Source organism: Crocodylus porosus, unplaced genomic scaffold, assembly GCF_001723895.1.
Source record: "Crocodylus porosus isolate Cpor-Errol unplaced genomic scaffold, CroPor_comp1, whole genome shotgun sequence".
In the NCBI taxonomy this organism is placed as follows: Eukaryota; Metazoa; Chordata; order Crocodylia; family Crocodylidae; genus Crocodylus; species Crocodylus porosus.
In genome coordinates, this window is record NW_017728906.1 from 175,699,947 (window position 1) to 175,716,183 (window position 16,237).

The following is a 16,237-nucleotide window of genomic DNA, read 5'->3' on the forward strand; positions in this document are numbered from 1 at the left end:
CTTGCTGGGGTCATTTGACCCCAGTATTCTTTCCTGCCATGGCAGGGGGTCGGACTAGATGATCTGCTCAGGTCCCTTCCGACTCCAGAAACTATGAAACTATGGAACTATAAGGAAGTGGAAAGGGATCTTGGAGTCCTAGTGGACTCCAGGATGAACGTGAGTCGTCAGCGTGACGAAGTCATCAGAAAAGCTAGCTGCACTTTATCATGCATCAGCAGATGCATGACAAACAGAACCAAGGAGGTGATACTTCCCCTCTATCGGGCGCTGGTCAGACCTCATTTGGAGTACTGCATGCAGTTTTGGGTGCCACACTTCAAGAGGGACATGGATAACCTGGAGAGGGTCCAGAGAAGGGCCACTCATACGGTTAAGGGCTTGCAGGCCAAGCCCTACGAGGAGCGACTAGGGCACCTGGACCTCTTCAGCCTCTGCAAGAGAAGGTTGAGAGGTGACCTTCTGGCTGCCTATAAATTTATCATGGGGGTGCAGAAGGGAATAGGTGAGGCTCTACTCACCAAGGCGCCCCTGGGGGTCACAAGGAATAATGGCCATAAGCTAGCAGAGAGCAGATTTAGACTGGATGTTAGGAAGAACTTCTTCACAGTTAGAGTGGCCAGAATCTGGAATGGGCTCCCAAGGGAGGTGGTGCTCTCCCCTACCCTGGGGGTCTTCAAGAGGAGGTTAGATAGGCATCTGGCTGGGGTCATCTGAACCCAGTACTCTTTCCTGCCTATGCAGGGGGTCAGACTCAATGATCTATCGAGGTCCCTTCTGACCATAACATCTATGAATCTATAAGATGCATCATAGGATCTCCAGGAGCAGAGCAGGAGGGGGAAGACTGCTGCCCAGAACCTGTGGCTGGTGGGGAGCAGCACTCACCTGGCTCCAGCTGAGGTTTTGTTTCTGGTTCCATTGATTCCAAAGTCAAAGAAGGGTAGCTGGTGAGGCTGCTGATGCGACAATGCTAGAAATGGACCCATCTAAGGTGAGCCAGCCCAGCCAGAAGGAGTTGGCACTTGAGGTGGGGACTTGCTCAGCTCCCACACTGGAAATGACCATGAATGCCCCCACCTCTTCTCCTTCAACAGGGACCAGAGCCCCATGGCTGGAGAGGAAAGGGCTTCAGCTGGGAACCCGGTGCTGGCTCTAGGGGGGTAAATCCTATGACCCCTTCCTAGAACTGATCCAGTGCACTGGTCTCCCGGCTGGGATGGAACTGGGCTGGGAATGCAAGATACATCACTGGCACTGCTTCCCCTGGCAGCTTGAAAGTCCCACTCACCCCCACCTCTCTCTTGCCTGGGGCTGCCAGCTGGCTGAAGACAAGAGATGGGACTGGGGACAGAGGCTTTGCTGACTCAGCTCTGGGATAGCCTGGGGACAGGGCCAGCTAGATGCTTAGCTGAAGCAGTGAAGTGCAGGGCGAGTGGGTTCCTGCAAATGAGCCTGGGATGCCAGTTGACTGTGACCTGACTTGATTCGATAAGGGATGTAATAGAGAAGTTCATTGCATGGGACTAACCTTATTCATATACATTTGAATACACATAGATTCAGGACTGGGGAGAAGTAACCAGCAACATGAATATAGGTTAGGAAATGTCTTGGCCAGCATGATGGCTGAAAGGGACCTCAGGGTTATGGTTGATTACAGGATGAACATGAGCCACCAGTGCAGTGCTGTAGTCAACAGAGCTAATAGCATTAGCCGATGCATCATGAACAGGGCTAAGGAAGTGATACTTTCTCTCTACTCAGCACTGGTTAGACCTCAGCTGGAGCACTGTGTCCAGTTCTGGGAGCCACACTTCAAAAAAGATGTGGAGAATCTTGAACGGGTCCAGAGAAGGGTCATAAGAATGATTAAGAGCCTGGAGGACAACTTTATGGGAAAAGACTAAGGGATGTGGGACTGTCCAGTCTTGGGAAGAGAAGACTGATGGGGGGACCTGGTGGCTATTTATAAGTATGTAAGGGGTGAATATGGGGAGCTGGTAGAAAAACTGTTCACTAGGGCAGGACAAGGAGCAATGGCCATACACTGTTAGAGGATGGTTTCAGCTTGGATGGAAGGAAAAACTTCTTTACCATAAGGGTGATCAGAATCTGGAATAGACTTCTCAAGGAGGTAGTGTAGTCTCCAACCTTGGAAGTCTTCAAGAGGAGACTGGACAGACACCCTGCTGGGATCAGTTAACCTCAGCAGTATTCATGTCCAGAGCAGGAGGGGTTGGACTAGATCAGGGGTGAGCAATTATTTTGGGTGGAGGGCTGCTTACTGAGTTTTGGCAAGCCATTGAGGACCACATGGCAGGCAGCCAGGGGCAGATAAATATTCATTTTCTAAATGTTAAGGGGCCCTGCAGGCCAGATAGAATGGCCTGGTGGGCTGCATTTTGCCCACTCCTGGACTAGATGATCTTTTGAGGTCCCTTCTAGCTCATAATCTCTGTGATCCTATGATTCTTTTCCATTTTTAGTCCTGTCTATGTCCCATGGACATAGTAATGGGTTTGGTTGGATTTCTTGGCACTTAGTCTGGATTATGTGTAACATCTGTAACTAGCCTATGAAGAAAAGCAAGCATAAATGATTGGAAGGGAGCAGAGGAAGCAGTCTGCTGCACTTATTGCTCTGAGGTGCTTATGCTCAGGTAGCTTGTGCAGTAGAGAGAGCCTGAATTTCCTGTTAAAACACCAGAGAAGTTTCAGCTGTGCTGCTTTTGTTCCTTCCATATCTTCTTAGGATCTCAGAAAGAAAGGCAGGCAAGAGCCAGCAGTCTATAAGAGTGTCTGAAACAAAAATTAAAACCTAAGCAATGCGAAGTTCCATCTTGAATTTTCCCAGGCTAAAGACGAGTGAGATACTAATGAGGCGTGATGAACTATGCATTTTTATGGAAACATTTATCCTCCTGTAACTCTCATCCTAATGTACTTTTATAATAGAGAAAATAATTATTATGCATCATAAATGTTTAGCACAGCTCTCACTAAACAACAGAATGACATACGGTGGCACCAGTTCTTAGCTGTAAATAGTTTCTGGTCTAGTTCTAATAGAGAAAATCCTATTCTCCTGTGGGATAATGTTATCATTTTCAGTTTGGTAATGTACACTGTCCTAGATTTAATGATCTTCTCCAGTTATAATGATGATGAACAACTATGCAATGAGATGTCAGGTTTTGACTGTGCCTGTTTACAAACTTGCATAATTATACTCCATTTTCTAATTGCTTATTTTATGGATGTTTTGCTGACATGTTTTTAAGCAACATTTTTTGATTGCAGATAACTAATGGTACAGATTTCTGTTCATTATCATACTTTTACATTTGATTTGTCTGATTGCTGCAGGTGGAAACAATAGGTGATGCGTACTGTGTTGCAGCAGGGCTCCATAAAAAGAGCCTTAGCCATGCTAAAGCCATTGCCCTGATGGCTCTGAAGATGATGGAACTTTCAGAAGAGGTTCTTACTCCAGATGGGAGCCCTATTAAGGTAACCTTATTGCTCTGTGTTCCCAGCTAGCCACTAGTACATAGAAGTATGTCTGGTCAAGTAGAATTCACCCAGTGATGCAAAAGGATTTTCTTCGCATTTATGAGATGTTGTGGTGTAAATCAGATGTTTCTAAATGTTAAAATGAGTCTTTCCTGAATATTAACTTCATTGACATTTCTCAGTCATTACAGAGAGACCTGTTAATTTATGATCCCCACCTCCTGCTGCCAAAATGCTGTTATCCTAATATAGGCCTGCCGATGGACCATGCCACTTTTGCTGTCACACATTGCTGCTTTTCCCTACTCAGCCTTTAATACTTCTTTTGGGTCTGGTACCACAGACTAGTGAGGTGACAAAAAACATACATCTTCTTCTGCCTATTCCCAACTCCACTGCAGCGGTTCTGTTTTTCCCTGCCCAACTAGTCTTCAGACTTGTTGACTCGATGGATTCGTTATGGGGATGTGAAAGTAAGGACATCTGGTCTAAACTGGGAATGAATGGGACACTGATACGTAAGTTTTTATTGCACATGCTTAGTGCCAAGAATCCTGTTGTTACAGAATGTCTAGTCTTTAATCCACATCCATGCACAATATGAAATAAGAATATTCTGACATGTATGTGTGTGCAACTTTGTACTTCAGTGTACTTCTGTACTTTGAAGTGGCAACCTTATGGGTCCTGTCTCTTTCTCTCTCTCTCATGTTCTTTCACTATAACTCTGTGTTTCTGGTTATATTGTTTTTCCTATAATGTAGATTTCTTGTTTTCAAAGGCAAATCATAACTTATGGTAGTGGAAATAGTTTTCAGGACAGATGACTTAACCAGAACTATGTAACAAAAACCATTTGGTACTGGTAGATAGTCCCTTTTGCCCGTTTCTCTCTAGTGATGCTTTACACATTGTCTGAATTACATGTGGAAAAATGTACTTGCTATACCTGCTCAGGAAATGAAGGTTGTTTTCTGTACCATCCAGCCCCTGGCTGGCTGGGGCATAGTATGCCTCAGGACAGGGAAGAAGCCAATCCTGGGCTGCCTGCTCCCCTGTCTTCATGTGCCTCAGTATGGGGGCTACCACAGAGCAGCTGGCTGTGGCACAATATGCCTCAAGATGGGGAAGCAGGCAGCCTAGGGCTGCCTGCACCCCCATGTCAAGGCACACTGAACCGCAGCCAGATGGGGAGCGGCTGGCTGGGGCACAGGGTGCCTGAACACAGAAGCTCCACAGTGCACAGAGATGTGGAAGCAGTCAGCCTTAGGCTGCCTGCTCCCTTGTCTCTGTGTTTGTCTTGGTGCATGCCACTTTGGTGTGCTTTGTGTTGCTTTTTTCTTCTGGGTTGTATTTTACTACTGGGAAATCCCAGTACCAAATTTTGCCTCAGCACTGCAAGTTAGCAGCACCACGCATGGTTTAATGTGGAATGCGTGTGGTTTGTGGTGCCGCACAGAAGAACAAAACAAATAATTATATATATAAAACAAATATATATATTAGTTTTCAGGTATTTGGGGTTTTGTTTTGTTTTGTTTGCTTTTTGATGAAGAGTAAAAAATATCAACACAAAGTAGATATGCTTTCCCCAAAAAATATGATGTAATTGAAACCCTATTTTTTTGCCCAAGCCACTTTTGATTTAAAATGTTTGACAATCCTTAGTACTGATATTTTGAGAAGGGAAACACAGACAAACACATTTTTACTACACACTTCTGAAAAGTCAGCATTTTGGGCATTGATGTCTGAATGGTTTTAGTTGGTTATTCCTTTCATGCTCTTTTTAAACACTGTTTATTACAGATTAATAGATCAACTGGATCCAATATACCAATCAATGAAGGTGGATTAATAAACCATTGCAAATCTACAACACATAGAAAGAGTTGTCTTTGTCTTCTAGATTCTTAATATCTATTGGATTTATTTTAACTGATTGCTGCAATTATAGGAACATTTTGAAGTGTGTGACTGACTCTCTGAGGGTCACAGTAAATGTTAGCTGTTTTTATATTACTATCATTATTATTTCACAGTAAGTGCCTTATAGATAAAATAATTGGCTTTAAAAAGTGCCATTGAAAAGACTGCAGAAGAAAAGTGCTTCCAAAGAGAATAATGTTAAAAATAATAAAATGGTATGCCTAAGTTCTTTTAAGTTAAAAAAAGAGAAGTTTTATCATATCTAGGACCTAAAAATGAGGTCCTGTTCCTGTTAATCTCTAAAATATCTGGCTCCTACTTTAGCTGTAGAAAATAGAAAAGATAATTATCTGATATTAATTCATTATAGCTTCGTTCCTAGCTATGTAGAGAGGACCATTAAGTTGTCTAGTTTAACATCCTAGGTAATACAGGCCACTGGACCCAATATCTTGTAGCTGACAAAAGCATATATAGGAGAAAAGCCTCTAGACTTGATCTGAAGGCATCAAGAAATGGGGAATCTACTGTCGCCGTTGGTAGTTTGGTCCAATAATTAATAACCTGCACTGTTGAAAGTATTTGCCTTCTTCCTTATGTTAAATCATCTGGTTGTAATTTCTTACCAACACTGACATCAGTGGAGCTATGGCCACATCACCCAATGCTATGTCCCTCAGATCAGATAGTTGATTTCCTTTTCTGTTTCTTTTTAATTGCATAATCTTCTCTTGAAAGAATAGGATAATAGGAAAGTAGTGCTGGAAGGCCATCTAGTCTAGTCTCCTGCTTAAGATGGGTTTGCCCCTGACTAACCCATCCCAACCAAGCGTCTGTCTAGCCTGAACTTGAAAATTTCCAGGGATGGAGATTCCTTAGCTTTTCTAGGGAGCCTGGTCCTATGCCTGGCCACCCTCAGAGTCAGAAAGCTCCTAACCTCAAATTTCAATTTCCTCTGCTGAAGCTTGAGAACATTTCTTCTAGTCTTGTGCTCAGTGACCACAGAGCAAAACCCATCCCCATCCATCCTCTCTATAATCACCCTTCAGTTATCTGAAGACTAAGACTGTTATAAAATCCTCCCTCAGTCTTCTCCAAACTAAATAGCCCTAGATCCTTCAGCCTTTCCTCTCTATAATTGCATACCAGCCTCTGGCTTCTTTAGTATTCATTCCATCCAGGAAGAGCATACACCAACTGCAGATGCTTTCTCAGCCTGACAAAGGGTATTTGTACCTGACAGCTTGCAAAGAAGATTTTTTCTAACCAATCAAGTTGGTCTAAAAGATATCAGATTTACCCAAAGAACCTTGTCTGCCTAATTGCCCTTCAGGTATTTGAAGGCTGTTGTCAACCTCCCCCCCAGCCTTGCTCTTTGCTTCTCCAGACTAAATCAGCCTCTGCCTTTCCTCAAAACTCATGTGTCCCAGGTCTCTAAACACTCTCCACTGGACTCTTTCTCATCTGTCCACATCCTTCTTGAAGGGTGAGGCCCAAAACTGGATACATTATGCATCAGTGCTGAACAGAGCAGAAGAATCACTTACCTTGATTTGCAAGTGATACCCCTGTTAGCCAACAGCATATTGGGTTGTATTTTTCTGCAACAAGAAGACATTGGTGGCTCATATTCAGTTTGTGTTCCACTGAAACGTCCATGTCATTTTCCACAATACTGCAGCCCAGCCAGTATTGGTATTCATAGGCAACTGGTATGGGGTGCACGGGGGTGAATGTGCCCCCCTGGTGGGGCCAGTGCCCCTTCTGATGGCCGACACTGATGCTGTCAGCAGGGCTGGTGCCCCCCTGACAGGGCCACTGCTGTCAGCAACTTTTGTGGGGGTCCCCCCAGATTCAGGAAGCACCAGTCACTCATGCCTGTATTTGTGCATAAAATTATGCCATCCCAAGTGCAGAACTATGTACTTATTCTTGTCCTTACTGAATTTCATCTGACTAATTTTCCAGTCTATCCAGATCATTCCAATACCCTCTAGAGTGTCTGCAACTCCAGCTTATTTGGTGCCATCCACAAATTTTCCAAATCATTAATGAGGATATTAAACAATACCAGACCCAGAAAAGACCTCTGGGAAACCCCACTTGATACCTTCTCTCAGCTACCTATTGAGCTACTTACTGATGACTACTTTTTAAGCTCAATGATCCAACCAGTTATGTATAGAACTTAAAGTACTTTCAGCTAATCTGGATTTCCTTAGCTTGTTAATGAGAAAGTTGTGGGGAAGAGTGTCCAAAGCCTTGCTGAAGTCAGTATATCACATCCACTGATCTCACTCCATCCACAGAACTTGTCTCCCTATGTAGAAGGAAATAAGTTTGATCAGACATGACTTGCTCTTGGTGAATCCATGCTGGCTGTTCCTGATCAACTTATTCCCCTCCAGGTGCTTCTTGAGGACTTGCTTCATTTTCTTTTCCGGTATCAAGGTCAGACTGACTGGTCTGTAATTCCCCATATCCTCCTTCTTCCCTTTCTTAAAGATGGGAAGGACACTATGTTTGCTCTTTCAGGATGGCCCTCACCCAAGCTCCATGAGTTCTCAGAAAGGATAGTTAATGGCTCAGTCAATTCCTTCAGTACCCTAGAGTGCATCCCATCCAGCCCCGCTGATACGAAAGCATCTAACTTCTCTAAGTAACCCCTAACCTATTCTGCCACTACTTTAGGTGGTTTGACTCCTTCCCTATCTTTGCTGTCAACTCTGCTCGTTTATCTGATAGCTGTCCCTATATGTGAAGCTAAAATAAAAAAAGCATTAATACTTCAGCCTTCTTAACTAGATAGTCTTCTGAATTTCATAAGGGACCTATGGTTTCTTTGGTCTTCCTTTTACTTTTGTCACACTTGTAGAGTCCCTTTTAATTGCCTTGTATGTTCTCTGCCAGTTGCATCTTAAATCATGCTGTGTCCTTTCTTATTTTTTCTCCTGGGCACATGTGCAAAACTCTTATACGCTTCCCTAGTTTTATGACCAAGTTTCTACTTTTTGTAGGATTCCTTTTTGAGATTTAACTCCGTGAAGAGATTTCTGCCTAGCCAGAGTAGTCTTCTGTTGCACTTCTTATTCCTACATTGCTTTGGGATAACTTATTCCTGCACCCTTAACACAGACCCCTTAAGTTTGTACAACCAGCTGTCACGGACTTTTCCCCCTCAGACTTGCTTCCTGTGGTATCCTGCCCCCCCCCAGTTCCCTGAGTTTGTTAAAGCATCCTTTTCTGAAGTCCAACGTCTGTATTCTCTTCTTCTTTCCTCCCCTTAGGATTGTGAACTCAATCATTTTATATTAGTGTCACCCAAATTGCCTTCTATCTTCACATTCTCAACAAAATCCTCCCTGTTTCTGAGCAAAAAGTCGAGAACACCTTCCCCCTAGTTGGCCTCTCTACCAAAAAGTTATTCCAGCACCCTCCAAAAATTTGCTGGACTGCTTGTGCATTGCTGTGTTTCCCTCTCAGCAAGTGTCCCAGTAATTAAAGCTTCCCATGAAAAGTAGGTCCTGCTATTTGGAAACTTCTATCAGTTGTTTAAAGAAGGCTTCGTCCACTTCTTCCTCCTGTTTTGGTGGTTTACAGGAGGCAACCACTGTGACATTCCCCCTACTGCTGTCCCCTCTGACCATAACCCACAGGTTTTCAACAGGCCTACCTTCCACTTCATGCTTTACTTCAGAACATGTGTACATCGTATGGCAGCACCCCCTTTTCCCCCTTGCCTTTGCTTCCTGAACAAGTTATACACATCTATGGCAATATTCTAGTCATGGGAACTTTCCCACCATATCTCTGTAATCCACATTACATCATAATTCCTTGATTTTACTAGGGTTTTCAAATTGTTGCTATTTATTCTCCGTGCTTCTCACATTAGTATATGAAAATCTCAGGTACCTAACTGTTTGTTCTGTATTCTTCCTGAGATCATTTCTGTGGCTTCCACTGTTGCTTTCTTTTACTATGTTTTTATCTAGGTCCCCTGGCTTTTTACTTACCTTGACTTTTGTCTCCATCCCTTGGTGAACCTAGTGTAGGTCTCTACCCTGCAATTGGACTCACTTGGGTACATGCTTGTACTTGTGTGGATTAAGCTGTAGGAATAGAGGTTTTGAAGCATGTATGCAAATTACTATTGGGCTGATTCAGGCCAGGTACAGACATTATACTTTTACCAGTATAAATGATCGGAAACTGATCTATACCTGTAACAGAACAGAAGTTTGGCACACAAAAATGGTCTATATATTTTTGTGCTGACCTGTGTGTATGTGTGCCAACCTATAGGACAGAAGGTTGGAACATATAGACTGGTTTAAAAATGACAGAACCCAGTCTAAGACCTTTCATACACTAGCCTATTTTATTTTAGTTTTAGACTAACTCTAAAACTTGCCATTTTTTAAGTTAGTCAGTTCTTGCACCAAGTCATAGGCACAGATTAAAATAAAAATGTAATGATATTGAAATGAATGTATCTCATGTTGTCAGTTTCTAATCAGTACAGTGATTTGTGTTTCTACCAATAAGCTAGCTGATAAGACATCATTTAACAGCAGAAACTGATTATTACTGATTATTAGCTATTCCATATAATGTATTTAAGTACAGACCAACTCTCTAAATTTAAAAATTATGCTTTATTAATGAAAGTAGAGTTTTTTGCATAAAATTGTCCCACCTCCTTTATTTTGATAACACTTGCTTCTATGAAGCAGACATAGTTAAGTCATCCTGCTATTTACAGAGATTTCCTTCCCAGAGATGTATGTCTTAACTAATCTCTCTGAGATCACAGCTGGAACATAAGACTTCAGAACTGAACCCCCAAATATGTGGTGATATGACTAATATGCTTTATTTTAAGATGGATGATTATTTGGGACTATTTTAAATCTGAACCATTAAGATAAGAATTGTAAACGGGTTGCCTAGCCTGCGGGTTTCAGTAGGCGGGTTTTGTTTCCTGAGGATCTTCTCTGTCAGTTCTCCCATTCTTTGAGCATGCTCTTTGAGCAGCAAACAAATAAACTGCTAAATAAAATCAAACCCTTCTGCTCTATTCCAGGCACTAGGAGGGAAGCCCTTGAGCTCCAACCCCAGGACAGCAGTTCTAGCAAGCTTATTTGACTTGCAGCTTGCCTCCTACTTGCAAACTCTTCCCTCATTGTTTGCAGCTTTTCCATTGTCTCCACTGGGGTTTTAAGCTCACCATCCTAATGCCCTATATCTAGGTTATCTCAACAGGGCTGACTGTTCCCCTTTAAAGGGGCAGACTAAAGTTTCAAAGAACAAAGCTTAAGATCAAGACAGTATGAAATACCAGTTGCAACTTTGGGACTAAAAATACACTTGCACTTTTAATATGTAATTATTTTATTGTTGTTTTTCAGTAAGCCTTGTTCAGTGATATAATTCTAGGTCACTGAATGTATTTACATCAGCTGTCAACTTTTCTGGTTTATTTTGTGGGGTTTTTTAGGTTGAATTATCCAAAATGTGAATATTTATTCCCCATATATGTTTTTAACACAGTTCACTGTTAAAAAAAAAACTACTGCATTATAAAACTGGAAAATGTAGGGCCAGATTTTCATGACCCAACATCTGTAATTTCTGTAGAATCTCTCACATGCAGGCACAGATGATTAGAAGCATATCCAGTTAGCCATTTTTGCCTGTGATTATCATGTTTATTTAGCTAATTTCTGTGATCACACCTACATGTATGCATTTGTACATACATATGTATGGAATTATGAAGCTCTTATCCTTAAAATAATGCCCATGTGAAAAACATGTAACCTTCATGGACACAAGATAGGCTAGTGTATGAAAGGTCTGCTAAAAAACTTGTTTTGTATCCAGCCCATCACATCTACTGTTCCTTAAGGAGACGATCCTCCGAGCCCAAAGGGGCAACAATCCCAATGCGAGTCAAAGGGGGCAAGGGTGCTCAAAAGCCCCCATGGCTCACCAAAGGCATTCAGGATTGTCTGAAAGCTAAAAAGGAGGTATATACCCAATGGAAGGGAGGGGGCATCACCAAGGAGGATTACACCTCCATTGCTCGAGACTCTAGGGGGGCTGTTAGGAAGGCTAAGGGACACAGAACTGGAACTAGTGACCCAGACCAAAGACAACAAGAAGTCCTTTTTCAAATACATAGGGAGTAAAAAGAAGGTACCGGATAATGTGGGACCCTTGCAGGACACACTTGGCAATCTGGTGGTTGCACCAGATGATAAAGCTGACCTCTTTAACAAATTCTTTGCCTCCATATTTCTGGGTAGAGACCAGGATATCCCCCCCACCAGAATCCCGGACGAACTCAGGAGGGGCACAGCCAGGCCCAGGGTCAGAGAGGACCTGGTGAGGGAACTTCTGGTGTCAAAGGCCCAGACATCTTCAAATTGACAGGTCCAGATGAACTCCACCCAAGGGTGCTGAGGGAATTGGCAGAGGACATTGTGGGACCTCTGGCACAGCTCTATGAACACTTGTGGTGGTCTGGAGAGGTGCCAGAGGAGTGGAAACGGGCCAGTGTGGTCCCCATTTTCAAAAAAGGGAGGAAGGAGGACCCAGGAAACTATAGGCCCATTAGTCTTACCTTGGTCCTGGGGAAGCTCTTTGAGAAAATTATCCAGAAGCACATCTGTGAGGGAACAGTAGGGGAGATTATGCTTAGGGGCAACCAACATGGGTTCATTAGAGGTCCTGTCAGACCAACCTGGTGGCCTTCTACGACCAGGTCACAAAATTCTTGGACACAGGTGTCGCGGTGGACGTAGTCTTTCTGGACTTCAGGTAGGCCTTTGACACTGTCTCTCACCCCATTCTCATCAAAAAACTAGGTGACTCTGGCATTGATACCTACACAGTCAGATGGGTTGCAAATTGGCTGGAGAGCCGCAGCCAGAGAGTAGTGGTAGATGGGTTGTTTTTGACCTGGAGGGATGTGGGGTTCCCCAGGGCTCAGTTCTCGGGCCCACACTGTTCAACATCTTCATCAGTGACTTGGGCAAGGGGGTGAAAAGCACCTTGTTCACGTTCATGGATGACACAAAGATGTGGGGAGAAGTGGGCATGTTAGGAGGGAGGGACAGGAAACAGCTAGACCTAGACAGGTTACAAGGGTAGGCGGATGAGAACAGGATGGGTTTCAATACTGACCAGTGCAAGGTACTGCACCTGGGGAGGAAGAACCAGCAGCATACCTATAGGCTGGGGAACTCCCTTCTCATCAGCACAGAGGCAGAAAAGGATCTTGGAGTCACTATTGATTCCAAGATGAACCTGGGCTGCCAATGTGAGGACATGGTCAGTAGGGCCACATGCACCTTGTCATGCATCCAAAGATGCATCACGAGCAGGTCCAAGGAGGTGATCCTCCTCCTCTATGCGACACTGGTCAGGCCACAGTTGGAGTAGTGCATCCAGTTCTGGGCGCTGCACTTCAGGAGGGATGAGGCCAGAATAGAGAGGGTCCAGAGGAGGGCCACTCATATGATCAGGGGGAAGCAGGGCAGACCCTATGAGGAGAAGCTATGGGACCTGAACCTGTTCAGCCTCCACAGGAGAAGGCTGAGAGGGGATCTGGTGGCTGTCTATAAACTTACCAAGGGGGACCAGTGGGGAATAGCAGAGACCCTGTTCCCCTGAGCACTACCAGGAGTAACTAGGAATAATGGCCATAAGTTGACTGGGAGTAGATTCAGCCTGGACATCAGGAAGCATTACTTCGCAGTCAGGGCGGCTAGGATCTGGAACCAACTTCCAAGGGAAGTGTTGCTTGCACCCCCCCCCCGGCTGCATTGCATTGATGTGGAGATTTATACACATACTTTTGTCTGCTGAAACTCACTGGAAATCCAGGGTGTGGGATCAGACTCGATTAATTGAGTCTGCAGAGCACGTGAGCTGATGCAGCTGGTGCTTCATCACATGCATTTGTATAAATGGCAAAATGAGCATCAGCATGCAGAAAATGGTGGTGGTGTGCTTTTGAGCTAACACTACAACCATCTTTGATGTGTTTTAGTTCAAAAGTGTGCCACCACCATTTTCTGAGCACTGAAGTGCAATTCACTGTTTATACAAATGTATGTGCTGCAGTGCCTGGCACTTTTAAAAGCACATGGTGCTGTGGTGCATACATGTGTACAAATACTGATGTGGCAGCCATCAGAAGCTGTTGTATGCGTGGCAGCTGCCCTGGGCACCTGGCTGCATTATTTGGCCCTGTGTGTATATAATCAGATATATATTTGGCCCGTGTGTGTGGAACACCTCTTGTTGGCCCTGTCTGTAGAATAGAATATATATGTATATTACTTCAATGAGATATTTCTTAGCCCAAAAGTCTTTTTTTGATTTACATTGTGTTCTACTCATTACATTAAGTGTAGTATGATTGTGATGTGAAAATATTAAATTAGAACTGGCCTTTTCTTATCTTTCTTCATTTCTTTCTGTACAGTAGTAGTATATTAATTTTAAAAGCTAGAATTAATATTGTAAGAGGACTTCTCCAGAGAGCTGACTTCCAGAGATGAAGGTTACTATCACTTAAAATATTAAAACCAATAAGGCATTATTTTTGCCATCACTTTTTATCATCCTTAAGATGCTGCCTAATGATTTGATGTTTAAATTATGTTCCAATGGAACAGAAGGGTTTTCTATTTATGTCTTACTGCTTAACTTAAATCTTGTGATGTAAGATTGATTGATGGCTTTCACATTATTTAATAATATTCTATTAATAACCTTTCTTACTTTTTGAGGAAGAGAGAATCTTGACATACCAGCTCATTCTTGAATAGTGGTCTGGCTGAATGTTCTTTGTGACTTTAACTAGGGAGATTTTCCAAGAATATCTACAAATTTTTGTAATATGCAAAGGTAGCACTGATATGGATGGGCAGGGATAAACAGAACTGAGAAGATGCAAAGGAAAAGCTAATGTTGATTTGCATGAAGCTGCTAAAATTAACTCTACAATTATGTAGATTTGTTGGGTGCAGCTGTGCCTGTGTAAAGGATAAAAACTGTGTCCTAGGAGTTATTCAAAGCATGTTTTAAAATATGTTGTTTGACAGAGAAAAAATGTCATGTCTGTATACAATTACTATATTTCAATAATATGTGAATTAGGACTATAAATGCTTTAATCAGGATAGGGAGACAAACATGCACTACCACCATTTCTGGTCTCTGTGTTTGCTCAGTTTCTAATGATTCATTCAGAAAATAGCTGAAACAGAGAAGTATAGAAGATGCCTCAGCTAATATTGGGTCAAATTGGATTATATATTTTTATCAATTAAATTAGATTGGAACTTGTCTTTGTTTATAAAGCCAAAGTAGGAAACCATGGAGAATGTCTTTTCTTTTGTTCTCAATAGGTTTTTTGTTATCAATAAGCAGTGCTTAGCAGACTCTCAGAGCTTGTAACTCTACAATATGATTTTTACCAGACTGCTTTTGAATTGTATTTATGAACACCACACTAACAGCATGGGTCTAGTATTAGCACCATTCTCTCAGGATATTATGTTTGTACAGCAGCTTGAGAGTGAATGACAAATACTAAGACAAAACTAAAGCACATACAGTCAGTAGGTTCTCTCTCCACAGAAGGGGCGAATAAGTTTGCAATTAATGAATTGGACTGGGATTCAGGTTCAACTTTGTGTTCTACCACAGCTTTTCTATTCAACCTTGAGTAAGCCACTTGGTCTGCCATCTGTAAAATGCAGGGAAGAATTCTGTTCTTCTTATACAAGAGAAACACAGGCAGACATGTGCATGAAGGCACCGTGGTGTTCCATAATGCCCTGGAGCACCATGCAGGGAAATTCCCTCTGTCTGTAAGAAGGGTGGTCTGTGAAGGCAGGTGATGGGATGTGGGTTCTGTCCAGAGCCCTGATGCACTGGGGGAAGCCCAGGGCCTGGAAACCTACCACTACTGCCAGGGGGCTGTGCACACAGAGCGCAGTGGGCCTCAGTACATCCTGGAGGGTGCCACACACCTTCAGGATGGTCTCCCCAGCAGTGGCCTTGCCCATACCAAACAGGTGACTGATGTACCACAGGCTGGCCAGCTTGAGCAGGGCAAGGGCCAGCTGGGTGTACTCAGGAAGGAGTAGCTGCATGGTGGGGTGCTGCCAATCCAGGTGTAGCCAGAACTGATCTTGGAGGTCCCAGAAGGTGGCCTGGGTCATGCAGAAAGACTCCAGCCACTGCTTGTTGTCCCTGGTGTGCTGGAGAGTGTGCAGTCACCAGTCCTAGATGGCCCAGTGGGCCCAGAGACAGGAAGGCTGGAGGCCCAAGAGGGCGGGGGTGCCCTTGGCGGTGGCGTCCAGAAGCCCCTCGTTCGCATCTTTGTCAGTGGCAGCTGCGCAGTGGCGGTGGCCCTGGGACAGGAATGCTGCCCTTGCACTGCACAGGTTGCTCCTGGTCAGCCAGGCAAGTGGCTGGCCAGGGACCAGACACCAGGGCTGGTGCAGCTGGAGCCTGGAGCTCCCCCGGGGGCAGCACTGGTGCATTGCAGGGCCACAGAAAGTTTGGTGCTAAGAGCAGCAAATATTCAGCCTAGTCACATGTCCCTGAGTCACTGCATATGTAGATGGCTGCCCAATAGTAATCCACAGAAATTTACTCCCAAATAAACTGAGCCTGGGAGCTCAGGTGGTGTTTTCATCGATCCTCCCAGTCTCGGGCTATGGGCTGAGGAGGGAGAGGAGGATCCACACAGTGAACCAAAGACTGCG

The 16,237-nt window shown here is 43.8% G+C and overlaps 1 protein-coding gene across 1 annotated transcript in view; it reads left to right on the forward strand.

Annotated features, from left to right (window-relative positions):
* The window catches only part of GUCY1A2 (guanylate cyclase 1 soluble subunit alpha 2), a 260,844-nt gene that overhangs the window by 165,733 nt on the left and 78,874 nt on the right, over positions 1 to 16,237 (forward strand). Inside the window, exon 7 of the mRNA XM_019528531.1 lies at positions 3,369 to 3,512. Coding sequence (XP_019384076.1) covers positions 3,369 to 3,512 — 144 coding nt within the window. The remainder of the gene's footprint in view (positions 1 to 3,368; positions 3,513 to 16,237) is intronic.